At 37.3% G+C, this 22,862-nt stretch overlaps 1 protein-coding gene across 1 annotated transcript in view; it reads left to right on the top strand.

Moving 5' to 3' along the window:
* ERBB4 (erb-b2 receptor tyrosine kinase 4) overlaps window positions 1–22,862 on the top strand; it is a 922,327-nt gene that overhangs the window by 603,682 nt on the left and 295,783 nt on the right. The window contains exon 4 of the mRNA XM_059703027.1: window positions 415–549. Coding sequence (XP_059559010.1) covers window positions 415–549 — 135 coding nt within the window. The remainder of the gene's footprint in view (window positions 1–414; window positions 550–22,862) is intronic.

Raw genomic sequence — 22,862 nt, 5'->3', positions numbered from 1 at the left:
GTACTATTTAATTCATTCTTTGGCATATTGTATTCTCACTAGAAATAATGTAGAATGTTATTTGATTACCACTAATTACTCACCAATCACTATTATAATTAGCAGGCTATGCGATATTATATGTAATATTACCCCAATTTCAGGAAAAGAGATTAGTAGTGTCTATGCCAAAATGTTAAGAATGTTTTCTCTCTGAGCATTTGGATTATGAGTGTTTGTTTGTTTGTATTTTTTATCTTTTCAATTTTTCCATTTAATTTATATGACTCAGAAAAAAAATATGTTTAAAGATATACTGGCTATTAACGAAGTAACTCTAACATTGAGAATATTTTAAGGGTAACTCATTTTTATTGACTACCTTTTCATCAACAAAAGGCTTGACAACAAATCTGTTTGTTTGTTTTAATACAGAAATCCTAAATGGTGGAGTCTATGTAGACCAGAACAAATTTCTTTGTTATGCAAACACAATTCATTGGCAAGATATTGTTCGGAATCCATGGCCTTCCAACTTGACTCTGGTGTCAACAAATGGTAGCTCAGGATGTGAGTAGCATTACCCTTTTTAATGTCTGAAATGTTCTTCTACTTCTTGTGAAAATGAACAGCTTTTGTTTATCATGCCATTGATAACATTTTGAATTTTGATTACATCCATTGAACTGTGCTGTTTTATACAACAGAACAATCTTTTACTTAAAAAGTTACTCTCTTTTTTGGAATGATACTTCCCCTTTACAAATTACTATTTTCTTAACATGACATTTTTCAATAAATCAAAATTATGTTAGCATATTTTCAACTTATAAATATGTGCCCCATTGTCCATAAACTTAAGGCTGATGTCTAACTACTGCTTCACCACTGAGATTAAGGTAGTAGAACAACAATGTGCTTTCCTATTTATTATAAATTTAAAAAATTTAAAACTATTGAACATTTTAAAATTCCTAAGCCTTCATTTGCCCCTAAAATCCTCATGGCAATCTGAAACACAATAAGTAGAGTGTAAAAATATACACTTTATATAGGAGAAATATATGTTATATTCTGGTTTTAGTCTGCAAATAAACAACCCAATTTACCAATCTTAAAATGTATTATTTCTACCATAGAGAATTTATCAGATTAAAAGGGTTCAATATTATTACATTATAAGCAAATAATATTCAATCATTGAAACCTTTGAAAAACTTTCTGGCAAGAATCGGTGTCATTTTTATAAAGGAGGCTCTGTTGTCCCCATATTTATTATTACTGATGTTTGTATGAGAATATAATCTTCATTAAGTGTTAACCTGGGTTTTATATTTCTCATCTATTATTATATATTTCCCACCTGAAATCATAACTATCGTCACACAATTCAACAATTATTTGAAATTGTACTGATTGTGTTATGATGCTTTATAGGAAATCAAACTCCAAGGGACAAGTATTAAGTTTCATTACAGTCCTAACAATTTAATGGGGAAATATGAATACATTTGATTCAAACTGACAGCTGTGTTTCAATAAATGGCTGAAACATTTTTTAAGCAGAGTAACATAATTTTCTTCTCTTTTGAGCAGAAATTTGTATGTGATTTCATCTTTACAGTGTTCAAGTTGCCTATCTCATAAAATTATATGAGAATAAAAGATTGAATCTCTTCACACTAACAAGGCAAATGATGTGTTTCAGAAATGGCTTCCATGTTCAGTCTGCTCAGACTATGGTACATTATGTATAGAAATTGCATAATGGTTTGATAAGAGGAATGGCCCACTGACTGTCAGCTTGTTAGAGGGACTACTAGCCTGTAATGCATGAACAAGATCAGACAGGAATAAAGCCCAAGACAGAAGGCAAAAGGAAGTGTGTCCACCAGCTATACAGAATGTGGAAGAAAAAAGGTCTGAGGGGCTTGCTGCACTCTCACAGATGGTATCTCTTTGTGCACTTCTTTTCAGAGTGAATTTGGATGGTTGTGCCTATAATTAGGCAACTAGAGCTGCATTTCTTTTTGCCTGCAAGTAATTGCAAGCACGAAAATTATAAATGCAAAATAGAGTCATAATGAATGGTACTTTGCAAATTAACCACCAATTGCTTATCAAAGTTTTATTCTTTATATACTAGTTCTATTTGCTGACTCATTATATATAGTGCATATCACCATAATTGATGATAATGAATTGGTTGGTCTTTGAATATTGATCACCTATGTTCTTATCCTCAGTTAGTTTCGTCCTTGACTTTCTTCCCATGGGTGATCACAGATACTCTTGTGGTTTTAAATGCAACTTCTACCCTGCTGACTCCGAGAGCCACACACCACCAACCAGTCACCTAAGTTTAAAACAGGCTAGTCATCATTGACTTCACTTTTTCTTTGGCCTTGGCATTTATTTAATCATTAAATCATGGTAAATCTGCTTATTTCTTTATTTTGCATAGTTCTTATTTCCATAACTCTAGCTCAAGACTTCATCTGTTGCCAGAGTTACTGAAAAAAAAGTTCTCTAAATTCTTTTTATTTTTTAAGTATATTTTATTGATTTTTTTTTTAAAGAGGGGAAGGGAGAGGGATAGAGAGTTAGAAACACCGATGAGAGAGAAACATCGATCAGCTGCCTCCTGCACACTCCCTACTGGGTATGTGCCCGCAACCAAGGTACATGCCCTTGACCAGAATCGAACCTGAGACCCTTGAGTCTGCAGGCCGACACTCAATCCACTGAGCAAAACCAGTTACGGCTCTCTAAATTCTTAATATTTTTTGAGACCACGGACCCTGTGGCAGTCTAGTGAAATCCATAGTCCCCTTGTTATAATATTTTAAATAAATAAAGCATAAAAATAAAGTTATTATATTTTAAATTCATAAAATTAATACATTTATAAAATATATTACAAAGGATTGCAATAAAATTATATTAAATACATGTAAAATCATACTTATAAAGTAAATATATGATATAGTAAGTGTTTCTTTAGTTGTACATTAAATAAAACATTATAATATTATAATTAATATGTAGTGGAGTTTTGAAGCAGTGATAGGCATAAATACTATTTTTAAAGGACAGTTTCTTTAATAAATAGTGTTGAGAAAACTAGATAGCCACAAGTTTAATGTTAGACTTTTATCTTACATTATATATAAAGATAATTCAAAATTGATTAAAGACATAAATATAAGACCACAAACTATAAGACTTCTAGAATAAAACATGGAGGAAAAGCTCATGACATTGGATTTGCCAATGATTATTGAAGATGACATTAAAAGCCTAGGCAACAAAAGCAAAAATAGAAAAATGGGTCTACATCCAACTTAAAACTATGTTCATCAAGGGATACAACCAAAGAGTAAAAATACAATTAACAGAATGGGAGGAGATATTTATAAATCATGTATATGATAAGGAGTTAATATCCTACAACTCAACAATAATAACAAAATAAACAATCTGATGCAAGAACTGGCAATAGATCTCAATAGATATTTCTCCAAAGATGATATACAAATAACAATAAGCATACAAAAAGGTAGTCACATCACTAGTTATTAGAGAAATGCAAATAAACACCATGAAATATTACTTCACACCTATTAGAATGACTACTATCAAAATACTAGGAAAATAGTAAATTTTGGTGAAGATGTCCAGAAATTTACACACCTGTGAGGTTTTGTTGAAATTGCTAAATAGTGCAATTGCTATGGAAAATGGTATGGTGGTTCCTCAAAATTTTAAAATAGAACTACCATATCATCCACAAATCCCAAAAGATTTTTACATGAGAGCTTAAATTAAAGAAATAGGAATATATATATATATATATATATATATATATATATATATATATATATATATATATATATATCTTAGTAAGAATAAATGAATCCTTATTAATTCAAAGAATAGCTTTTAGAACAGACCTATTAAATTGAAGTAGATTCTTTATGAACCTCAAATAATAAAACAAAAACAAATGAATTAAAGATCACATAGGGCCCGGCCAGTGTGACCTCCTATGAGCGAGGAGGTCATGGTTCGATTTCCAGTCAAGGCACATGCCCAGGCTCAAACCCCAGTGTGGGGCTGCAGGAGGCAGCCAATCAATGATTCTCTCTTATCACTGATGTTTCTATCTCTTCCTCTCCCTTCCTCTCTGAAATCAATAAAAAATATATTTTAAAAAGATCATGTAGGAATTCAGTTACAATTAATCTAAACAAAATATTAGCAAATAAAACTAATAGATTCTAGGATGTATTTCAAGTGTAGCTCTGCGTCTTTTTTTTTTTTTTAATTCTCACCTGAGGATATTTTTTCCTTTTTTTTCTTTTTTAGAGAACGTGGTGTGAAAGGGAGGACAGACGGGGAGACGGGGAGAGAGAGTGAAAGAGAGAGAGAGAGAGAGAGAGAGAGAGAGAGAGAGAGAGAGAGAGAGAGAGAGAGAGAGATTAACATGATTAACATGGATGTGAGAGAGATACAACTATTGATTGCCTCCCACAGTAAGCACCTCCAACAGGGGCCAGGGATTAAACCTGCAACGGAGGTACATGCTCTTGACCAGCAATGGAACCTTCACCCCTTCAGTCCGCAGGCTGACGCTCTAACCAGAGTCAAATGGGCACAGCTCTGCTGTCTTTTTAATGTTATTAATGAGAGAGTAAGAACTTGAACCTGACTGATATGTGAGAGTCCATGAGACTGGAATCATAAGAAGAAAATTTCCATAAAATTCAGGCAAGAATATCCCTCTGATCATTTCCAAACCTTGGAGTACCAGCTCCTTTGTTTTTCCTGGGCTCTTTACCTCTTATCCAGGTAAAGGCTCATTTCATCTTCTGTTTCTGAATTAGTGGAATCAATTTGTTTGATAAGGAAATGCCCCTTGCAGGCATGGCATATATTGTGACCTCCTTAGAGAAGTTTTAGTAGTGCTTTTCCCAAAGCACGGTTTCTTCAGTCTCAAATTATACCTCATGTCAGTGGTGTGCTGATAAAATAGCACTCTTCAAAACTAGGGGGAAACACCCTGATTTGTAGAGCTTTCTTATTTCCACGGTTTAACTGTTCCTATCATTGTCCCTTTTCTAGCAACTAATGTGGATTTTGGAAGACATGACTGGTTTGCTTGCCATTATGTAGTATCTCCACCATACAGATTCAAGAGATGTAAATATACTCAATTGTACAGATACTATAGTAAAATATAGTAAATGAATCAGAAAATGATGAGTTTTAAATATATATATATGCTTTGTTTAAATAAAATTTAATTAGGCATTATAAAAATTTAATATTTTATAACGGCTGTACCTAACAACCAGCTCTCAAAATTCAGAAAATCTGATGGTAGTCTGTGTCCACGACTGCCATGGGGAGGTAATGCAGGGCTAAGCCCTGCCCAGTGTTAATCATTTACCTCTGTAATGATGCAAAGAGAAGATTAAGCCTACCCATCATGCATGATAGGAACAGATGAACAGATTGTGGCCCTTGGTCTTCTGTAGAGCAAATGTTGAATAAGACACACACACACACACACACACACACACACACACACACACACACGCGCGCGCGCGCGCGCGCGCGCGCGCGCGCGCGCGTGCAAACAACTTAGGAAAAAAATAACCTCTTTAGGAACAGGGAAGTTTAAATAAAAATGTACAGCCATAACATTTTTCATTTAAATTATTAGTATACTTAGCTTCTGCATTCATGTTGACTTCTTGCACACAAGATTTATGCAAGAATAATGGCTAGACATTACTTCTATTTGAATAAAAATCTTACAGAAATGTTCCCTCTCAGAGTACTGAGTTTCTGCCCCCAATACATAAACTCCTCTGTACCCCACAAGCATGCTGCTCTGGCTCTTAAAATTTTCTACCTCAAATAAATCATCATGACCATGGCCTGTTAGAAGGAAAATTATTTTTATGTAAAGTGACAGCAGAGGTGTTGTGTTTTATGGTCTAACATTATGAAAGGACAAGGTTATTTATGTCCAGAGATAAGTAGATTGATGGCTTCTAAACTGCCCAAGTTTCTCCCTGAGTAATTTTGGTTTAAGGATGGAAATCTACCTTTCGCCAAGTTTTCCAGTTGATTCTAATGACAGGTATAAGTAGCATTGACCTGGTGTAGGATTTCTATGCTCTTCAAATGATTAGCAAAGCTTATTATGATGAATATATTTCAGACCAGCTGCTGATTCAAAATGGCATAGAATATATGGGCTCATTGCTGCAAATGAGCCAAATACCAAATACATGAATCCCCTCTTAGAGAATATGTAGCTCTCTGTTGTTATATGAAACTTCTGTTACTAATTTCAGAATAGCAATAACAGCGCTTTAAGTGCCTGTGACCTTCTGGGCTGGGTGCATCACGTGCATGTAAAGAACCCCATTTCCAAATCTTCTATAAGTTCTGTAAGGTAGGTATTCAGAATCCCATTTGTGGTTGCTGAGAGCCTTGACAACTTTCAATTTTTAGTAATAAGGACGTGCTGTCTTCCAGTGAAAGGTTGAAAAGATGAAAAAGTTCATGAAACAGCAGATCTGTGAGATTCAAATTATCCAGTGGGGGGCAGCCTTCAGATTTTATTGTTTCTTGGAAATTTACTTAAAAGTAAATTTTAACAAGCTTTTCACTATTGATTGAAAAGGAATATCATTGCTTAACTAAAAGTCACTGTTATTATGAAAAAGGCTTGTACATTGTTCAGACATGATGCATAAAGGTCAAGCAATCAGAATTATAAAGTTTTTTGGGTGTGTTTTTTTTGACTAGTAACTCCTAACATTTCTTGAAATAGTGAGGTTTTTTAAATTGGAGGTTTTTTTTGGAATTGAATAACATTTATCTCATTGGGAGGAAAAATAATTAAGAACTACACACTCTGTTTAAATTTTATGACAACCAAGAAAAATCTAATCAAGGTAATTTAAGAAAAGATAAATCATTCCAAAGTTTATGGAGTGATGGATGAATAAGCAAAATGTGGTATTTACATACAATGGGATATTATTTTGCCTTTTAAAAGCAAATTCTGACATATGCTACAACATTAGTGAACCGTGAGGACATTATGCCAAGTGAAGTAAGCCAGTTATAGAAATGATAAATACTGTATGATTTCATTTACATACAATACTTAGAATAGTCCAAATTATAAAGACAGAAAATACTAGTATACTGTTGCTTGTGCCCTGTGGGGAGGTAATGATGGGAGTGGTTCAGTGTATTATTTCATTTATATAAGGTGAAAAGACTCATGGTCATATATGTTGCACAACAATGTGAATGCATTTAATACTACTGAAATGGTTGAGATGGTAAATTTTATGTGTATTTTTTACAATAATTTTTTAAATATAAATCAAGGATTATTAGTAGGACACTTCTGGTGATCTGGCACATTTTAATTCCTTTTTTATAATTGAAAAATGTACCCCTATATAAAGTTTGAAGACATCCTGCTATATGAGAATTTGCAAATAATTTTAAGCCTGTAGGAATTAGGTATAGGGGTTGAAATGCTACATTGATTAAAAAACTGACTTAAATTTTTAAAAAGATACTCATCAGAACAAAAAATATATATATTAATCATGTAACAAGTGCCTTAAACAAAGAGATTCACAAAGAATTTCATAGTTGATTTTTAAAAACATAAAACCATAATTGTGTATTTGGCATTTAAAGCAACTGTGTAAAATTGAATGAAAATTACACTGAATCCATTCAGCATTACCCAGCTTCTATTTCTCTCTGATCTGTTTACTCTGTAATGGGTTCAGAGTGATTATGTCTGTGCCTGGGCCCTGTTTTGCAACCATCATTCAGACATTTCATTACTGCTCATATGTCTATTCCCATTCACTAATGAAAGTGGTTTCATGGAACTCAGTTGCACAATTCAGTAGAATTTAAAGAGCTTACTATTTCTCCTTTCTTCTCTCTAATTTCTCATCACTTAGAGAAAGCTTTGAAGTAACAGGAAGATGTTTACAAGTAACTGAAAATTGTGCATTTAAGCTCCTCTTTCATAACATTTACCAAGATGAAGTTATACCTGTGCTGTCCGTCTTCTATGGTGTCCTCTCACTAAGCCCTTTTATTTTTTTTTTTAATTTAGCCACTTTTATTTCAAAGTTTGGAGCAGAAGTAGAGGAGAGATTGCTGGTTACACTGGAGGGTTGGGGCAGGAGGGGCTGGCATCTCTCCAGGGAGCTGCAGAAAAATGAATAAGGAGATCAAGCTGCTAACCCACTTAACAATCTTTCAAGCCTAGATTGTTGCAAGCAGCCCTATGCAACTTTTATTTAATTCTTTGCTGCCTGGCAAGAACAAATTATGTTCTATTTAGAGGTGATTCTTTTGGCAATTGTAGGTGCTCTTTCTAAGCAGGGAAGAAAAAAATGGGATGGAAATTATGCAGTGACATTTCTTTTAAAGTTCTCCTTTAAGAATAAGTAAGAGAAATATAAAAAAGGGGCGGGGGGGGGGGGCCTGATTTAAAAATGTGCAAAGGCAAAGTCATCTCAAAATTAGGTGTCTTGATCAGCCACTTTTGTTCTCCTACTTCCTCACGCTTTATTAAACAAAGATTTTGATATAGGTAGTTTCTTTAAAAACATATTTTCTATAGCATCAATTCAAACTCTGTACTCAAGAAGTAGAATACAAAATTAAACTAGTTAACTATATGCCACAGTTGCTACTTTGTTAAAAGTTAGCTATTGCTAATTATCATATGCCAGTGTGTTTTTGAGAGTAAAACAATTTGCTTTATAGGAAAAATACAATAATAAAACTATCTAAGTTTTTTAAAAGCAATGGAATGTTGGGGTAACCATCACGCCTTCATTTCTAAATTGCATTATGTTTTATAATTTCACATATCAAATATTTTAATGAAAATATTTGCTGTGTCTTTATAGTAGAATAAATAAGTGTCCGGGGCTTTTTGTATAGTTGACAGATACCTGCCTTGATTGAGTTTGTAGAGAAAGGTAAATCAATATTGTACAGTTTCCTAAGATTCCTATGAAATCATGAATGATTTCTGTTAATCCATTCTGTGGGCACAGGCATTTTATCTGAGGGGGGGAAACCCAAAATATTGTTTCATCAATAGTAAATTCATTTAGAGTAAGTGTGTAATACAGGGTACTTTAAAAATATTTAAATGGATAATCATAAAGAAAGAAAAATTACATTATTGTTCTCTCCTCTTCTTTTCCACCCTACTAAAACCTTCTACCTAGCCCTGTTCTAGGACATCCCATCTCCCCCACCAAATCTTTGTCCTTTTGGCACAATTATTCTACCACTAGGCTTTAAAGAGTAGCCTAACGACTGAGTTCAAGTTCTAGGCTTCTGTGAAATTTCAATCTTGACTCCAGGAATTTCTAACTTAAATATTTAGTCCTTTTATTCTTCATTTTCTCACATCGAATTGAGTTGGGATAATGAATGAAAATTCTAAAAACAGTGTCTTCCACATTATGTGTACATAAATGTTAGGTACCATTTCTAGTGGTTGTAGTTGGAGATCTGCTCCTCCTATAGAGACACCTGGTATCTCGCAATCTATGCTAAAGCTGGGATTGTAATCAGCCTTCTCTTAGCGTCCCATCATAATATTTTTTGTTGTTGTTAATCCTTACCAGAGGATATTTTTTAAAATATATGTTTATTGATTTCAGAGAGAAAGGGAGAGGGATAGAAACATCAATGAGAGAAAATCATCAATTGGCTGCCTCCTGCATGCTCCCCACTATGGATCGAGCCCGAAACCCAAGCATGTGCCCTGACAGGCAATGGAACCGTGACCTTCCTGGTTTATAGGTCAACACTCAACCACTGAGCCAGGTTGGCCGGGCCCAACGATATTTTTTTCACTGATTTTTAGATAGAGTGGAAGCGAGTGAGGGAAGGGGAGGGGAGAGGGGAGAGAGAGAGAGAGAGAGAGAGAGAGAGAGAGAGAGAGAGAGAGAGACATCTATGTGAGAGAGAACATTGATTGGTTGCCTCCCTGATGGAGATTGAACCTACAACCCAGATATGTGCCCTTGACAGGGAATCGAACCTGCGACCCGTCAGTGCACAGGTGAATGTTCTAACCACTCAGTCATAGTGGCAAGGCCATCCCATAATTTAAACCTAATGCACCTATAATTTTGTGGGAATGGGAAGTTGGGTGGGAAGAGCATTTTTTAAAGCTCTTGGTGCCCCCCACTGTGCCCTTTGCAGTCATCTTCTAAATGCTATACATTCACCACATACAAATCAAAGATCTTGGCAGGTGACCTAAATCATATTTTTAACTCCATGCCAGTCATTCCTTAGGTGAGTTTGGATGTGTCTGGGTCATTGATCTTATGCAACATTCTTGCCTAATGGTTTTTTTGAACTCCTAAAATCATTGAACTTGCTCAGTATTTACACTTATCCTAGGAGAGCCAGGCCAATTGTGACATAAAGTTTGTCTCTCTAGTGGTGTTAATAATCTATTTTCCGTGCTCTGCCCTCCTTTGTCCCACATGACTATATATATATATATATATATATATATATATATATATATATACACACATATATATATAGATATATAGATATAGATATAGATATATAGATATATAGATATATAGATGATATAGATATAGATATAGATATAGATATAGATATAGATATAGATATAGATATAGATATATAGATATAGATACTTGCTTATGTATTGATTAAGAATATGGAATCAGGAACCAATGTTTCTGGACTCCAATTTCCAGGGTACCTCAGGCCTATCACTTATTGTTTAAGCTTGGACATATTAAAATTCCCTGACCTCAGTTTTCTCATCTGTAGTATTATTTTTCTCCTAAGGTTGTCACAGGAAAGAAATCACCTAGAACAATGCATGCTGTGTAATAAACTGATATTACATCTAAGCTATGCCTAAATATTCAATGTGCTAGTTGATAGGGACTTTAATTCTATCTGGAAAATTTGCATTTCAGATGGTTCCAATACCAATATTATTTTTCAGAAATCAGTTCCCTAGGGAAGAATGATAGGTAATAGGGCTGATATTTAGGCCTAAATCATATTGTGATGGAATACAATTGGTATATATGCAGTGGTTTGCAAGTAATTATATATATAATAAATAACTCATTTTCCAGGTCTGTCTACTAGTACATCAACAAGAAACTCCATTGAAATGCCTGTTGATGGAATCCTATTATATATATAGATTATTGATTTTTTACAGAGAGGAAGGGAGAGGAATAGAGAGTTAGAAACATTGATGAGAGAGAAACACCGATCAGCTGCCTGCAGCACACCCCCCACTGGGGATGTGCCCGCAACCAAGGTACATGCCCTTGACCAGAATCGAACCCGGGACCCTTGAGTCCGCAGGTCGACGCTCTATCCACTAAGCCAAACCGGTCAGGGTGATGGAATCCTATTTTTAAAATAAATTATAAATCTATTATTCTTGAATTTTAGATTTTGTGTATGAACTTCAAAGGCAAATTAATGAAAGCATTTTTTACCAAGACATTTTAGTCTCATTACTAACTGTAATGCCTTTTGGGGTCACTTTCTTATAACCTCCATCAATTTTAAAATCACATTTTATTCCTTAGGCTTATGGTGGCATTTTAGAAATGTGCCTGTTTACTAATGTGGTAGTTTTTATTTTAAGTGTGAGGACTCAGAGGGGTGAATATATATCTACCCATATAGTTAAGTCCCTTTGGCAGCTGAGAGAATTGTAGGAACACAAGTAGAGACTTCTGGCTGCTATACCTCAGAGGAGTTTGTTTAATATAGTGCCATGGAGCTACCTAATCTTTTCCAATTTGTTACCCATTTTTCTTTGTTATCTGTCTCGGTGATGTCTCTTCTCCCTAACTGACTGCTACAGGCTAGCAATCTATAACAAATACTCAGTCTCAATCTCAGATAAAATTTTTAAAAAAGAGGCTGCAAGAGTAATGGTTCCAGCTATAATTATAAAGTCCCAAACTGCAGACATGGTAAGTCCCTTCTTTATTTACTCATGGTGGAAGAAGCTGGGTTAGCACTCACGCATGAAGATATTGATTGGCCTCAGTAAAGGAAATGTTGGGTTATTCAATCTGTGAAGCCTGCTGTGTTTTGTGAACTGTTAGAATCATTCCATAAGGAGCTTGTCATAATTTCACCCATTTCAGTTTTCCCATGACAATACCCAATTCTTATTAATTCCTAGAGGAGATAGATCTATTCTTAGAGCTGTCAGATGGAAGACAGATAAAAACAGAGACTGCTCATGTAGACTATGCCACACCCAGATGATGGAAACTTCTTTATGGTCAAAGAGTCCAGGACGTTGCTTCTCAAGTAGTATCTACTCTGACAGGATAAAAATGACTGTGGGAATATTCACGGTTCTCCCTTCCCTCCTGCTCAAACATTCTGTGTCTGCAAGCCTGATCTTTCCAGCCTACCAGGCCAAAATGTTTCTCACTCCTCCACACACACCACACCACACCACACACACACACACACACACACACACACACACACACACACAGTCTTCCTAGGGTATCACGTTGCACACTCAGGATACATAATAAAACATGGACAGAGAATTATTTGATCATAAAGCTGTATGGAATAAAGTATTTAGGGAGGACGGCTTAGTTGACCAATAACATAATGATTCAGTGGGGGAGGATGGAAGGGTGACAGCTTTGTGAAAGGAGAAGGCACCAAAAGAGAGAGATCTTGGGGGTAGGGTTGTGGGGAATGGAAGACTCAGAAAGTGAGAGTTATGTGAGAAAAGTGAGAAATGACTTAGAAATGTGGCCAATGTTTTGGATCCAATGAATGGTCTTTGAGAAGATTTAGTTTTCGTTTTTTTGTTTGTTTTGTTTTTAGTAAAGTTCTTTTGGTTGAATTTTGGCTATTGAACCACATGTGGATGGTGGCAGTTCCTCAGGGATCCATTTGCACCTCTAGTTAGCAAGCTCTCAGATGAGGGTCATGGAGCAGGAGAGATCCCAGCATCAATGACATCTAATCCTCTGCAGTTATCAAAAAATTAGTTCCACCCCTGGGTTCTTCTCTCTGTTCCTGACACATACTTTGAAATATGATCTGCACCCGTTCCCTCCTCCCATGTACACTAGCCTGAAATATACGGGACTGTGGTGTCCTAGGAGCAGAGTGAGATATCACTGTGCTTGGATGGTTAGTAACATCTCTGCTGAGGCTATGGCGTCTCAAACTTTGCCAAGGCATGCAGAGACCTCTGAAACCCAATTGTCCCTGTCTGCCAAGCCTGTCAAAGTGCCTACGATGTCATACACACACCCCTTCCCTATTGCCTGACTGTGGTACCTACTGAAAATGTCAACTCTGTTTGCATAAACACTTCTGTCTCAGATGACTTGATTTGTCTGCCACATCACCGTCTCTGACTCTTTGTCTCTCTTTGTTGTTCTCTAGTATTTTTATATACAACAGGAGGCCCGATGCATGAAATTCATGCATGGATATGGTCCCTAGGCCTGGCCAGCCATCAGGGCCGATCTGTGGGGCGACTAGAAGGGCTATCAGTGGACCCCCACTTGCAACCGCCTTGGCTGGCCTGGGGCCTGCGGGCTGGGGGCAGCTCCTGAATTGAGCGTCTGCTTCCTGGTGGTCAGTGCACGTCATAGTGGCCAGTTGTTTCGTTGGTTGGTCAATTTGCACATTAGGCTTTTACTATATAGGATGTTGTGAGGGAGGGAGAAGGGAAATAACAGTGATTGAGACTTATTACATGCCAGACACTTTACTACACATGCTATTTCACTTAGTTACTTCTGACACATATAGGAAGCATTATCATGTATGTTTTAATACTGAGGAAAGTCAGTTCTTAGGTGAAGTTTCTTGCCTAAGCTCCCACCAACTATAAATAGTGGAAACTGAATACAGATTAAAATTATTTCAAAGGTTGTGTTTTCTACATTTTACCAGCACTTTAAAGAATACTTAGACCAATAAATGGCAATATTATAAATTGCTTACATACTCAATAGTATTTTCAAATATTTCATTTTCCCTAAACTAGGGCTGTAATTTCCTACTATAATTATAAATGCCAATTTACTAAAATGTGTTTCTATTGAATTGACATTTATTTTAGCCCCAGTTACTGCTGAACCTTAATAAGCAAGTAATAGAATCAAAATAAATGCCACTTAGAAACAAGAAGAAAGTACAAAAATGTTGACAAGCAAATATGATCTGTAGAAAAGAGCTACTATGATACAATGCATCAAGTCTCTAGTTCCACTTTAATGATGTTTCTGTTTTCTTACCTATAAAATGAGACAAATAATAATATTTATGCTATGCTTTATTGTGTAAATTAAGTGAGATACTATGTGTAAGACACTTGGTCTACTAGTTAGAATGTAGAAAGCACTCAATAAACTATAGATGATGTGGTGAGGTCGATGATGTTGATGATGATTTCTAGAGTGGGTTATGAAGCATTGTACGAACTTCCATGTATGAGACAAACACTGAAATACAAAATCAAAAACAGAGTCAGCCATTATCAGAGTGAGCATTGAAATTCTGATTCATCTCCTACAAAACAGACTCTGTGTATTTGTGTTGTGTGTGTTGATATGCACATTAAATACTGATTTAAAATCGCAATTGCAGAAACTTACATCGATCCTATTAAATTTCATAGGGTTACTTTTGGCTCATTACTTCATCTACCAATTGCTTTTTAATTCTGTATAGTTATTCAAGTATGAGTTATTGCTACCCCTTCTAGATCTGTGTCTTTTGCAAATCTTGTACCCTTATTTCAACTTAATAATTAAAATGCCAAATATGATAGATAAGGATGGAGGCCTTTGGCACACTGCTAGAACCAGACCATCAGTGTAGGCCAGAACTGACATCAATTCTTCTATCAATGTTCTGATACATGTGCCTGTCATCCAGAAATCCACACGCCTGTTCCCGATCCCACCATTGTTTAACAGAAGGCCATAAAAAGGATATGGTGAACTTATTCTGCTATCCAAATCATTTCTCCAAGAGCTACAAATATTCAGAAAAATAGTATGGAAAATTAGTGATAATTTCTTTTTAAAAATTTTTTTTATTGATTAAGTTATTACATATGTGTCCTTATCCCCATGTTACCCCCCATCCACCCTACTCATGCCCTCACCCCCCTGTTGTCTGTGTCCATTGGTTAGGCCTATATGCTTGCATATAAGTCCTTTGGTTGATCCCTCCCCTTTAGACCCACCCTCCCCTCCCTTCCCACTGAGGTTTGATGGTCTGATCGATGCTTCTCTGTCTCTGGGTCTATTTTTGTCCATTAGTTTATGTTGTTCATTATATTCCATAAATGAGTGAGATCATGCGATATTTATCTTTCTCTGACTGGCTTATTTGTATTTCCATTTAAAAATATGCATTTATCTCCTACATGTATCAGCAAAATATTCCATAACACAAAGTGGTTAATTGAAACATTGTATGTTTGTATGATGGAAGGTAAATCCTCCAAAAAGGAAAAAAAAAAAAAAAACCCTCACAACAAACATATTTATTTAACACAGACCAAGGAGACATTCAAGCCCAGTTGAAATGTAAACCTTTTTTTTTTTTTTGCCAAAATCCTTCCTGTCCATTTTATTCATACATATAGCAAATACAATTATTATCAAAATTATTTGCCATTTTTCTGTCTATTTCCTGTACCTTAAAGGCTCCTGGAAGACAGGGAACTCACTTTTCATCTTTTTATCCTCTGGCCAAGATAGGGACTGGTTTAGTGTAGACTTTCAATAACTGTTGTGCTTCCCTCTTTTGAATTATACAGCCATAAAAAATTATTATTCTCTCATTCATTCCCCAGTAAAAGTAGTTTTAAGAGGTCAAGTCTGCCATAGTTTAAAAGGACTGAAAGAAGAATCCAGAGATGTAACTACATTGTCTTTAGCTAGAGGCAGTTTGAGGCTATAATCTTTTATGGTGGCCAGTGACTTCATATTTTGTAACTCTTCAACTGTCCTGGCATATTACTTGCAGAAAGCAATCCAGAGGCACAATTAAATCCCATCTCTGCTGTCAGTTCCACAAACAAGCAAAACTTCTAGCATGGATTTATGACGCTTATAAATATCAAAGTGGCTCAGGGACTCTAGTTCCTAAAAAAAGAATGCAAAGGCTACATTTTTAGTAACATCTGCTGGACAATCATAAAAGATGACTTTAGTCATATTTCTAACTTCTATGATGAATAATGCACTGTCAAAGCAGAGCTGATTGTCTGTGAATTAAAATAATGCCGATGTGCATATAAACCACACTTATTTTAAAAGATTTCAAGGGTTGCTAAAGTTGCAGAAATATTTGTTTATAACTTTTATTTTATATTTTACCTCTCCGATTGAGCCAGAATGACAGGAGATGGAAATGTTAATTCAAATGTTTGCTATCACTAACAGCTGTATTGGACAGTCAGATTCTAATTTTTTTTATCTTTAAATTCTTTATTAGTTAAGGAATTACAAATGTGTCCTCATTCCCCCCCCCCCCCGGTTAACCCCCATCCTTCCTACCCCCACTCATGCTCTCACAGATTCTTATTTTTAATCAGCATATTTTTTCTCACAGTTTTAAAAGAATTATTGCAATAAACAATAGAAAATAATTTGATTTGGACTTGGAAATAGGCAGATTTGCATAGCACTGGCAAAGTGTTAGTGCTCCAAAACACGTCTCCTATTTACAGAGGGTAGTATCTGACTAATCCCTCCTTTTTGCTTTCCTCATCTTAAAAATGTACTACTAGAGCCCAGCCAGTGAGGTTCAGTGGTTGAGCGTTGACCTATGAACCAGGAGGTCACGATTCAATTCCCTGTCTGGGCACTGGAGGCAGCTGATCAATGATTCTCTCATATCATTGATGTTTCTCTCTCTTCCTCTTTCTTTCTCTTTGAAATCAATTAAAACATATTTTTTAAAAATGTACTACTGGAGAAGTAGTTTATAAGGCTGATTCACATTAAATTATTAGTGGTGTAAATTGTTTATTCCCCTCATGAAAACAGGCCTCCTGAAGCACTGTGTATCTGAGAATAGAGGACAAGTTCTCCACAAGATATTAAGCAATAGTTAAAGTATTTCTCTTTTTGTTAGGAGACACACAAGGGACCCTCCAGAGGTTGGGCTTATCCTCCACACTGAAATGCTCTGAGCTGATTTCACTATAGATGTCACATGGATAAATCATTGCCTAAGGAATGTAGCAGACTTCTGAGCCACCAGGCATTACATTGGAAATGCCCAGACTCAACCTGGCTTTGTCGGTCTCTTCTTTCCAGAGCTAGGAGTCTGTGAAGCATTCAGATTTACTGGCTTCTTTCCTTAAATCCATAGATAATGAATATTGAATGCAGAGCAGTCAAAAATTTTTCTCTTCAAAATAATGCTGGATTAATTCTAAACTCTTTTAGTGGAGTAACCATGCCCATTTCAGCCTATGTTAAGTACTACTTAACAGAGTTCTTAATATACAAACGTGGAAGGTACTCAAGAAATGCGTATGGATAGGAGGATGGAGGAAGGTAAGAAAAAAGTTTATAGGTTTTGTGTTTTTTGTTTTTTTCCTAATGTTAGATAGATAATTACTAAGGAAACCCTTTTTCTAACCTCCCATTTTTTGACACTTTTATGTAGCAGAAATGTTTGGAACTAAAAGCTAAAACAGAATTTAAAACATAGTAAACTTAATAGTCCATAAAACCAGAACCAAGATGGCGGCATAGGTTAACGCCGGAGTTTGCTGCTTTGAACAACTACTTCAAAAGTGAAACCAAAAAACGGAAGGGACATCACCCAGAACCACAGGAACGCTGGCTGAGTGGAAGTCCTACAACTAGGAGGAAAGAGAAACGCACACAGACACTCAGAGGAGGCGCAGTGCTGAAGTCAAATTCTGAGGTGCGGAGTGTGCGGAGCGAGCTGGCGGCGGAGGGCGCGGTTGGCGTTTTCAATCAGGAGGGAGTCGCAGACTCTGAGCACCAGATCCGGGCGAGTCTTTAGGGACCCAGACTCAAACGGGAGAAGCGGGACTGTCTGGCTTCGGTCAGAGCGAGTGCAGCTTTCTCTCCGAGCTTTGCAGCGGGTGCTGGGACTCAGAGAGGCAGAGCCCCTTGGGACAGGACTGAGAGCCGCCATAACTGCTCTCTCAGGCCCACCCTGTTGATCCTGTGTGACCCGCCCCGCCCAAGCCCTGCACAGAGGCATTTGCCGGATAGCCTCAGGCAAAGGCTAGATTAGCACCTCCCTAGAGGACAGAAGTTCTCTCACTGCTGACACAGCTGATTCTCATAGCCACCTGGCCTGGAGGTCAAACCCTCCCTGGAATTAGCTACAACAATCAAGATTTATCTATAAGACTGCGAACAAAGACCACTAGGGGGTGCACCAAGGAAGCATAACAAAATGCAGAGACAAAGAAACAGGACAAAATTGTCAATGGAAGATATAGAGTTCAGAACCACACTTTTAAGGTCTCTCAAGAACTGTCTACAAGCTGCCGATAAACTTAATGAGATCTACACAAAAACTAATAAGACCCTAGATCTTATATTGGGGAACCAACTAGAAATTAAGCACACACAGACTGAAATAACGAATATTATACAGACGCCCGACAGCAGACCAGAGGAGCGCAAGAATCAAGTCAATGATTTGAAATTCAAGGAAGCAAAAAACATCCAACCGGAAAAGCAAAATGAAAAAAGAATCCAAAAATGCGAGGATAGTGTAAGGAGCCTCTGGGACAGCTTCAAGCGTACCAACATCAGAATTATAGGGGTGCCAGAAGATGAGAGAGAGCAAGATATTGAAAACCTATTTGAAGAAATAATGACAGAAAACTTCCCCCACCTGGTGAAAGAAATGGACTTACAGGTCCAAGAAGCACGGAGAACCCCAAACAAAAGGAATCCAAAGAGGACCACACCAAGACACATCATAATTAAAATGCCAAGAGCAAAAGATAAAGAAAGAATCTTAAAAACAGCAAGAGAAAGAAACTCAGTTACCTACAAGGGAATACCCATACGACTGTCAGCTGATTTCTCAACAGAAACTTTGCAGGCCAGAAGGGAGTGGCAAGAAATATTCAAAGTGATGAATACCAAGAACCTACAACCAAGATTACTTTATCCAGCAAAGCTATCATTCAGAATTGAAGGTCAGATAAAGAGCTTCACAGATAAGGAAAAGCTAAAGGAGTTCATCACCACCAAACCAGGATTATATGAAATGCTGAAAGGTATCCTTTAAGAAGAGGAAGAGGAAGAAAAAGGTAAAGATACAAATTATGAACAACAAATATGCATCTATCAACAAGTGAATCTAAGAATCAAGTGAATAGGGGAGATGAGAACCAAGATGGCGGCATAGGTTAACGCCGGAGTTTGCTGCTTTGAACAACTACTTCAAAAGTGAAACCAAAAAACGGAAGGGACATCACCCAGAACCACAGGAACGCTGGCTGAGTGGAAGTCCTACAACTAGGAGGAAAGAGAAACGCATACGGACACTCAGAGGAGGCGCAGTGCTGAAGTCAAATTCTGAGGTGCGGAGTGCACGGAGCGGGCTGGCGGCGGAGGGCGCGGTTGTTGTTTTCAATCGGGAGGGAGTCGCAGACTCTGAGCACCAGATCCGGGCGAGTCTTTAGGGACCCAGACTCAAACGGGAGAAGCGGGACTGTCTGGCTTCGGTCAGAGCGAGTGCAGCTTTCTCTCCGAGCTTTGCAGCGGGTGCTGGGACTCAGAGAGGCAGAGCCCCTTGGGACAGGACTGAGAGCCGCCATAACTGCTCTCTCAGGCCCACCCTGTTGATCCTGTGCGACCCGCCCCGCCCAAGCCCTGCACAGAGGCATTTGCCGGATAGCCTCAGGCAAAGGCATTTGCCGGATAGCCTCAGGCAAAGGCTAGATTAGCACCTCCCTAGAGGACAGAAGTTCTCTCACTGCTGACACAGCTGATTCTCATAGCCACTTGGCCTGGAGGTCAAACCCTCCCTGGAATTAGCTACAACAATCAAGATTTATCTATAAGACTGCGAACAAAGACCACTAGGGGGTGCACCAAGGAAGCATAACAAAATGCGGAGACAAAGAAACAGGACAAAATTGTCAATGGAAGAAATAGAGTTCAGAACCACACTTTTAAGGTCTCTCAAGAACTGTCTACAAGCTGCCGATAAACTTAATGAGATCTACACGAAAACTAATAAGACCCTCGATCTTATATTGGGGAAACAACTAGAAATTAAGCACACACAGACTGAAATAACGAATATTATACAGACGCCCGACAGCAGACCAGAGGAGCGCAAGAATCAAGTCAATGATTTGAAATGCGAGGAAGCAAAAAACATCCAACCGGAAAAGCAAAATGAAAAAAGAATCCAAAAATGCGAGGATAGTGTAAGGAGCCTCTGGGACAGCTTCAAGCGTACCAACATCAGAATTATAGGGGTGCCAGAAGATGAGAGAGAGCAAGATATTGAAAACCTATTTGAAGAAATAATGACAGAAAACTTCCCCCACCTGGTGAAAGAAATGGACTTACAGGTCCAAGAAGCTCGGAGAACCCCAAACAAAAGGAATCCAAAGAGGACCACACCAAGACACATCATAATTAAAATGCCAAGAGCAAAAGATAAAGAGAGAATCTTAAAAACAGCAAGAGAAAGAAACTCAGTTACCTACAAGGGAATACCCATACGACTGTCAGCTGATTTCTCAACAGAAACTTTGCAGGCCAGAAGGGAATGGCAAGAAATATTCAAAGTGATGAATACCAAGAACCTACAACCAAGATTACTTTATCCAGCAAAGCTATCATTCAGAATTGAAGGTCAGATAAAGAGCTTCACAGATAAGGAAAAGCTAAAGGAGTTCATCACCACCAAACCAGGATTATATGAAATGCTGAAAGGTATCCTTTAAGAAGAGGAAGAGGAAGAAAAAGGTAAAGATACAAATTATGAACAACAAATATGCATCTATCAACAAGTGAATCTAAGAATCAAGTGAATAAATAATCTGATGAACAGAATGAACTGTTGATTATAATAGAATCAGGGACATAGAAAGGGAATGGACTGACTATTCTTGGGGGGGAAAGGGGTGTGGGAGATGTGGGAAGAGACTGGACAAAAATCGTGCACCTATGGATGAGGACAGTGGGTGGGGAGTGAGGGCGGAGGGTGGGGCGGGAACTGGGAGGAGGGGAGTTATGGGGGGGGGGGGAAAGGAACAAATGTAATAATCTGAACAATAAAGATTTAATTTAAAAAAAAAGCCCATAAAAAATAAAAAAAAAAGAATCAAGTGAATAAATAATCTGATGAACAGAATGAACTGTTGATTATAATAGAATCAGGGACATAGAAAGGGAATGGACTGACTATTCTTGGGGGGGAAAGGGGTGTGGGAGATGTGGGAAGAGACTGGACAAAAATCGTGCACCTATGGATGAGGACAGTGGGTGGGGAGTGAGGGCGGAGGGTGGGGCGGGAAATGGGAGGAGGGGAGTTATGGGGGGGAAAAAAAAGGAACAAATGTAATAATCTGAACAATAAAGATTTAATTAAAAAAAAAAGAAAAAAAAAAGAAAAAAAAATAGTCCATAAAACCACACTACCCAATTGTATACAAGAATCAAACCAAGGTTGCAGGCAAGAAAGTGTGGCAAATGCATTAATTCAAAAATATTTCCAGTTGGAGATTTTGATCAAATATTTTGACATTTACTTAATAGCAAAAGCTCAGTGAAAATAGTATTAGCACGCGTGCCATGTATCACACAGTTTGGGAGACGAATGCTGAACTGAATGCCTGGGCAGATTCTACAGGGTCAAAGCTCTAGAGACAATGACATGAAGGGCAGGGCAGAATGGGCAACCATTTATAGAAGCGCATTCAATTCATGGTTCCACAGTACATTTTGGGAAAAGAATGCTGAGACGTGATCACCTCCTTTGGGTTTGCCAAAGGGGTGGAGAGAATATAAATAAGATAGAGTAAAATCACAGAAGAGAAGCAATTGTTGGCTTCCTTTTATAGCAGTAAAAGATATTTATGTTTAAATATTAATGAAAAATGAAAACTGCCCAACAAAGTCTTGTACTGGCACGTAGGCAGTCAAGGTTACACTATTTAAACTTTGTGTGTGGATGGTGAGGTGGGGGTGGGGGCGAGGTGGGGGAAGGACACTATATTACTTGTTTCCAATTAGGTAGATATTGCATAATATTTTCTGAAGGACCATAAGCAAATTCAAAATGTATATTCATAGTCCTCTTCTTCTTGCATCTAGGAGTAGGTCTTAGGGTAGTAATTAAAAAAAAAAAAAGCAATCCTGCCCAGCCAGCATGGCTCAGGGGTTGAGTATTAACCTATGAACCAGGAGGTCACAGTTCGATTCCCAGTCAGGGCACATGCCCTGGTTGCAGGCTCCATCCCCAGTGTGGAGAGTGCAGGAAGCAGCTGATCAATGATTCTCTCTCATCATTGATATTTCTATCTTTCTCTCCCTGTCCCTTCCTCTCCAAAGTCAATAAGACAATATTTAAAAATATATGTAATCCAATAAAAGAGGAACACTGAAAGTATTAAAATATCTAATATTACTAAGCTTCCCCACCCCCCCAGCTACAGAGAGTACTCTGGATACAATGAATGAAGTTATATATTTTATTAGCCCCAAACACAATTCGTCAAGTCAGAGTAAATGGGAGAT

Source organism: Myotis daubentonii, chromosome 7 (assembly GCF_963259705.1).
Source record: "Myotis daubentonii chromosome 7, mMyoDau2.1, whole genome shotgun sequence".
Classification (NCBI taxonomy): Eukaryota; Metazoa; Chordata; class Mammalia; order Chiroptera; family Vespertilionidae; genus Myotis; species Myotis daubentonii.
Note: the sequence above shows the minus strand (reverse complement) of the source record. Positions and strands in the feature narration are given on the sequence as shown.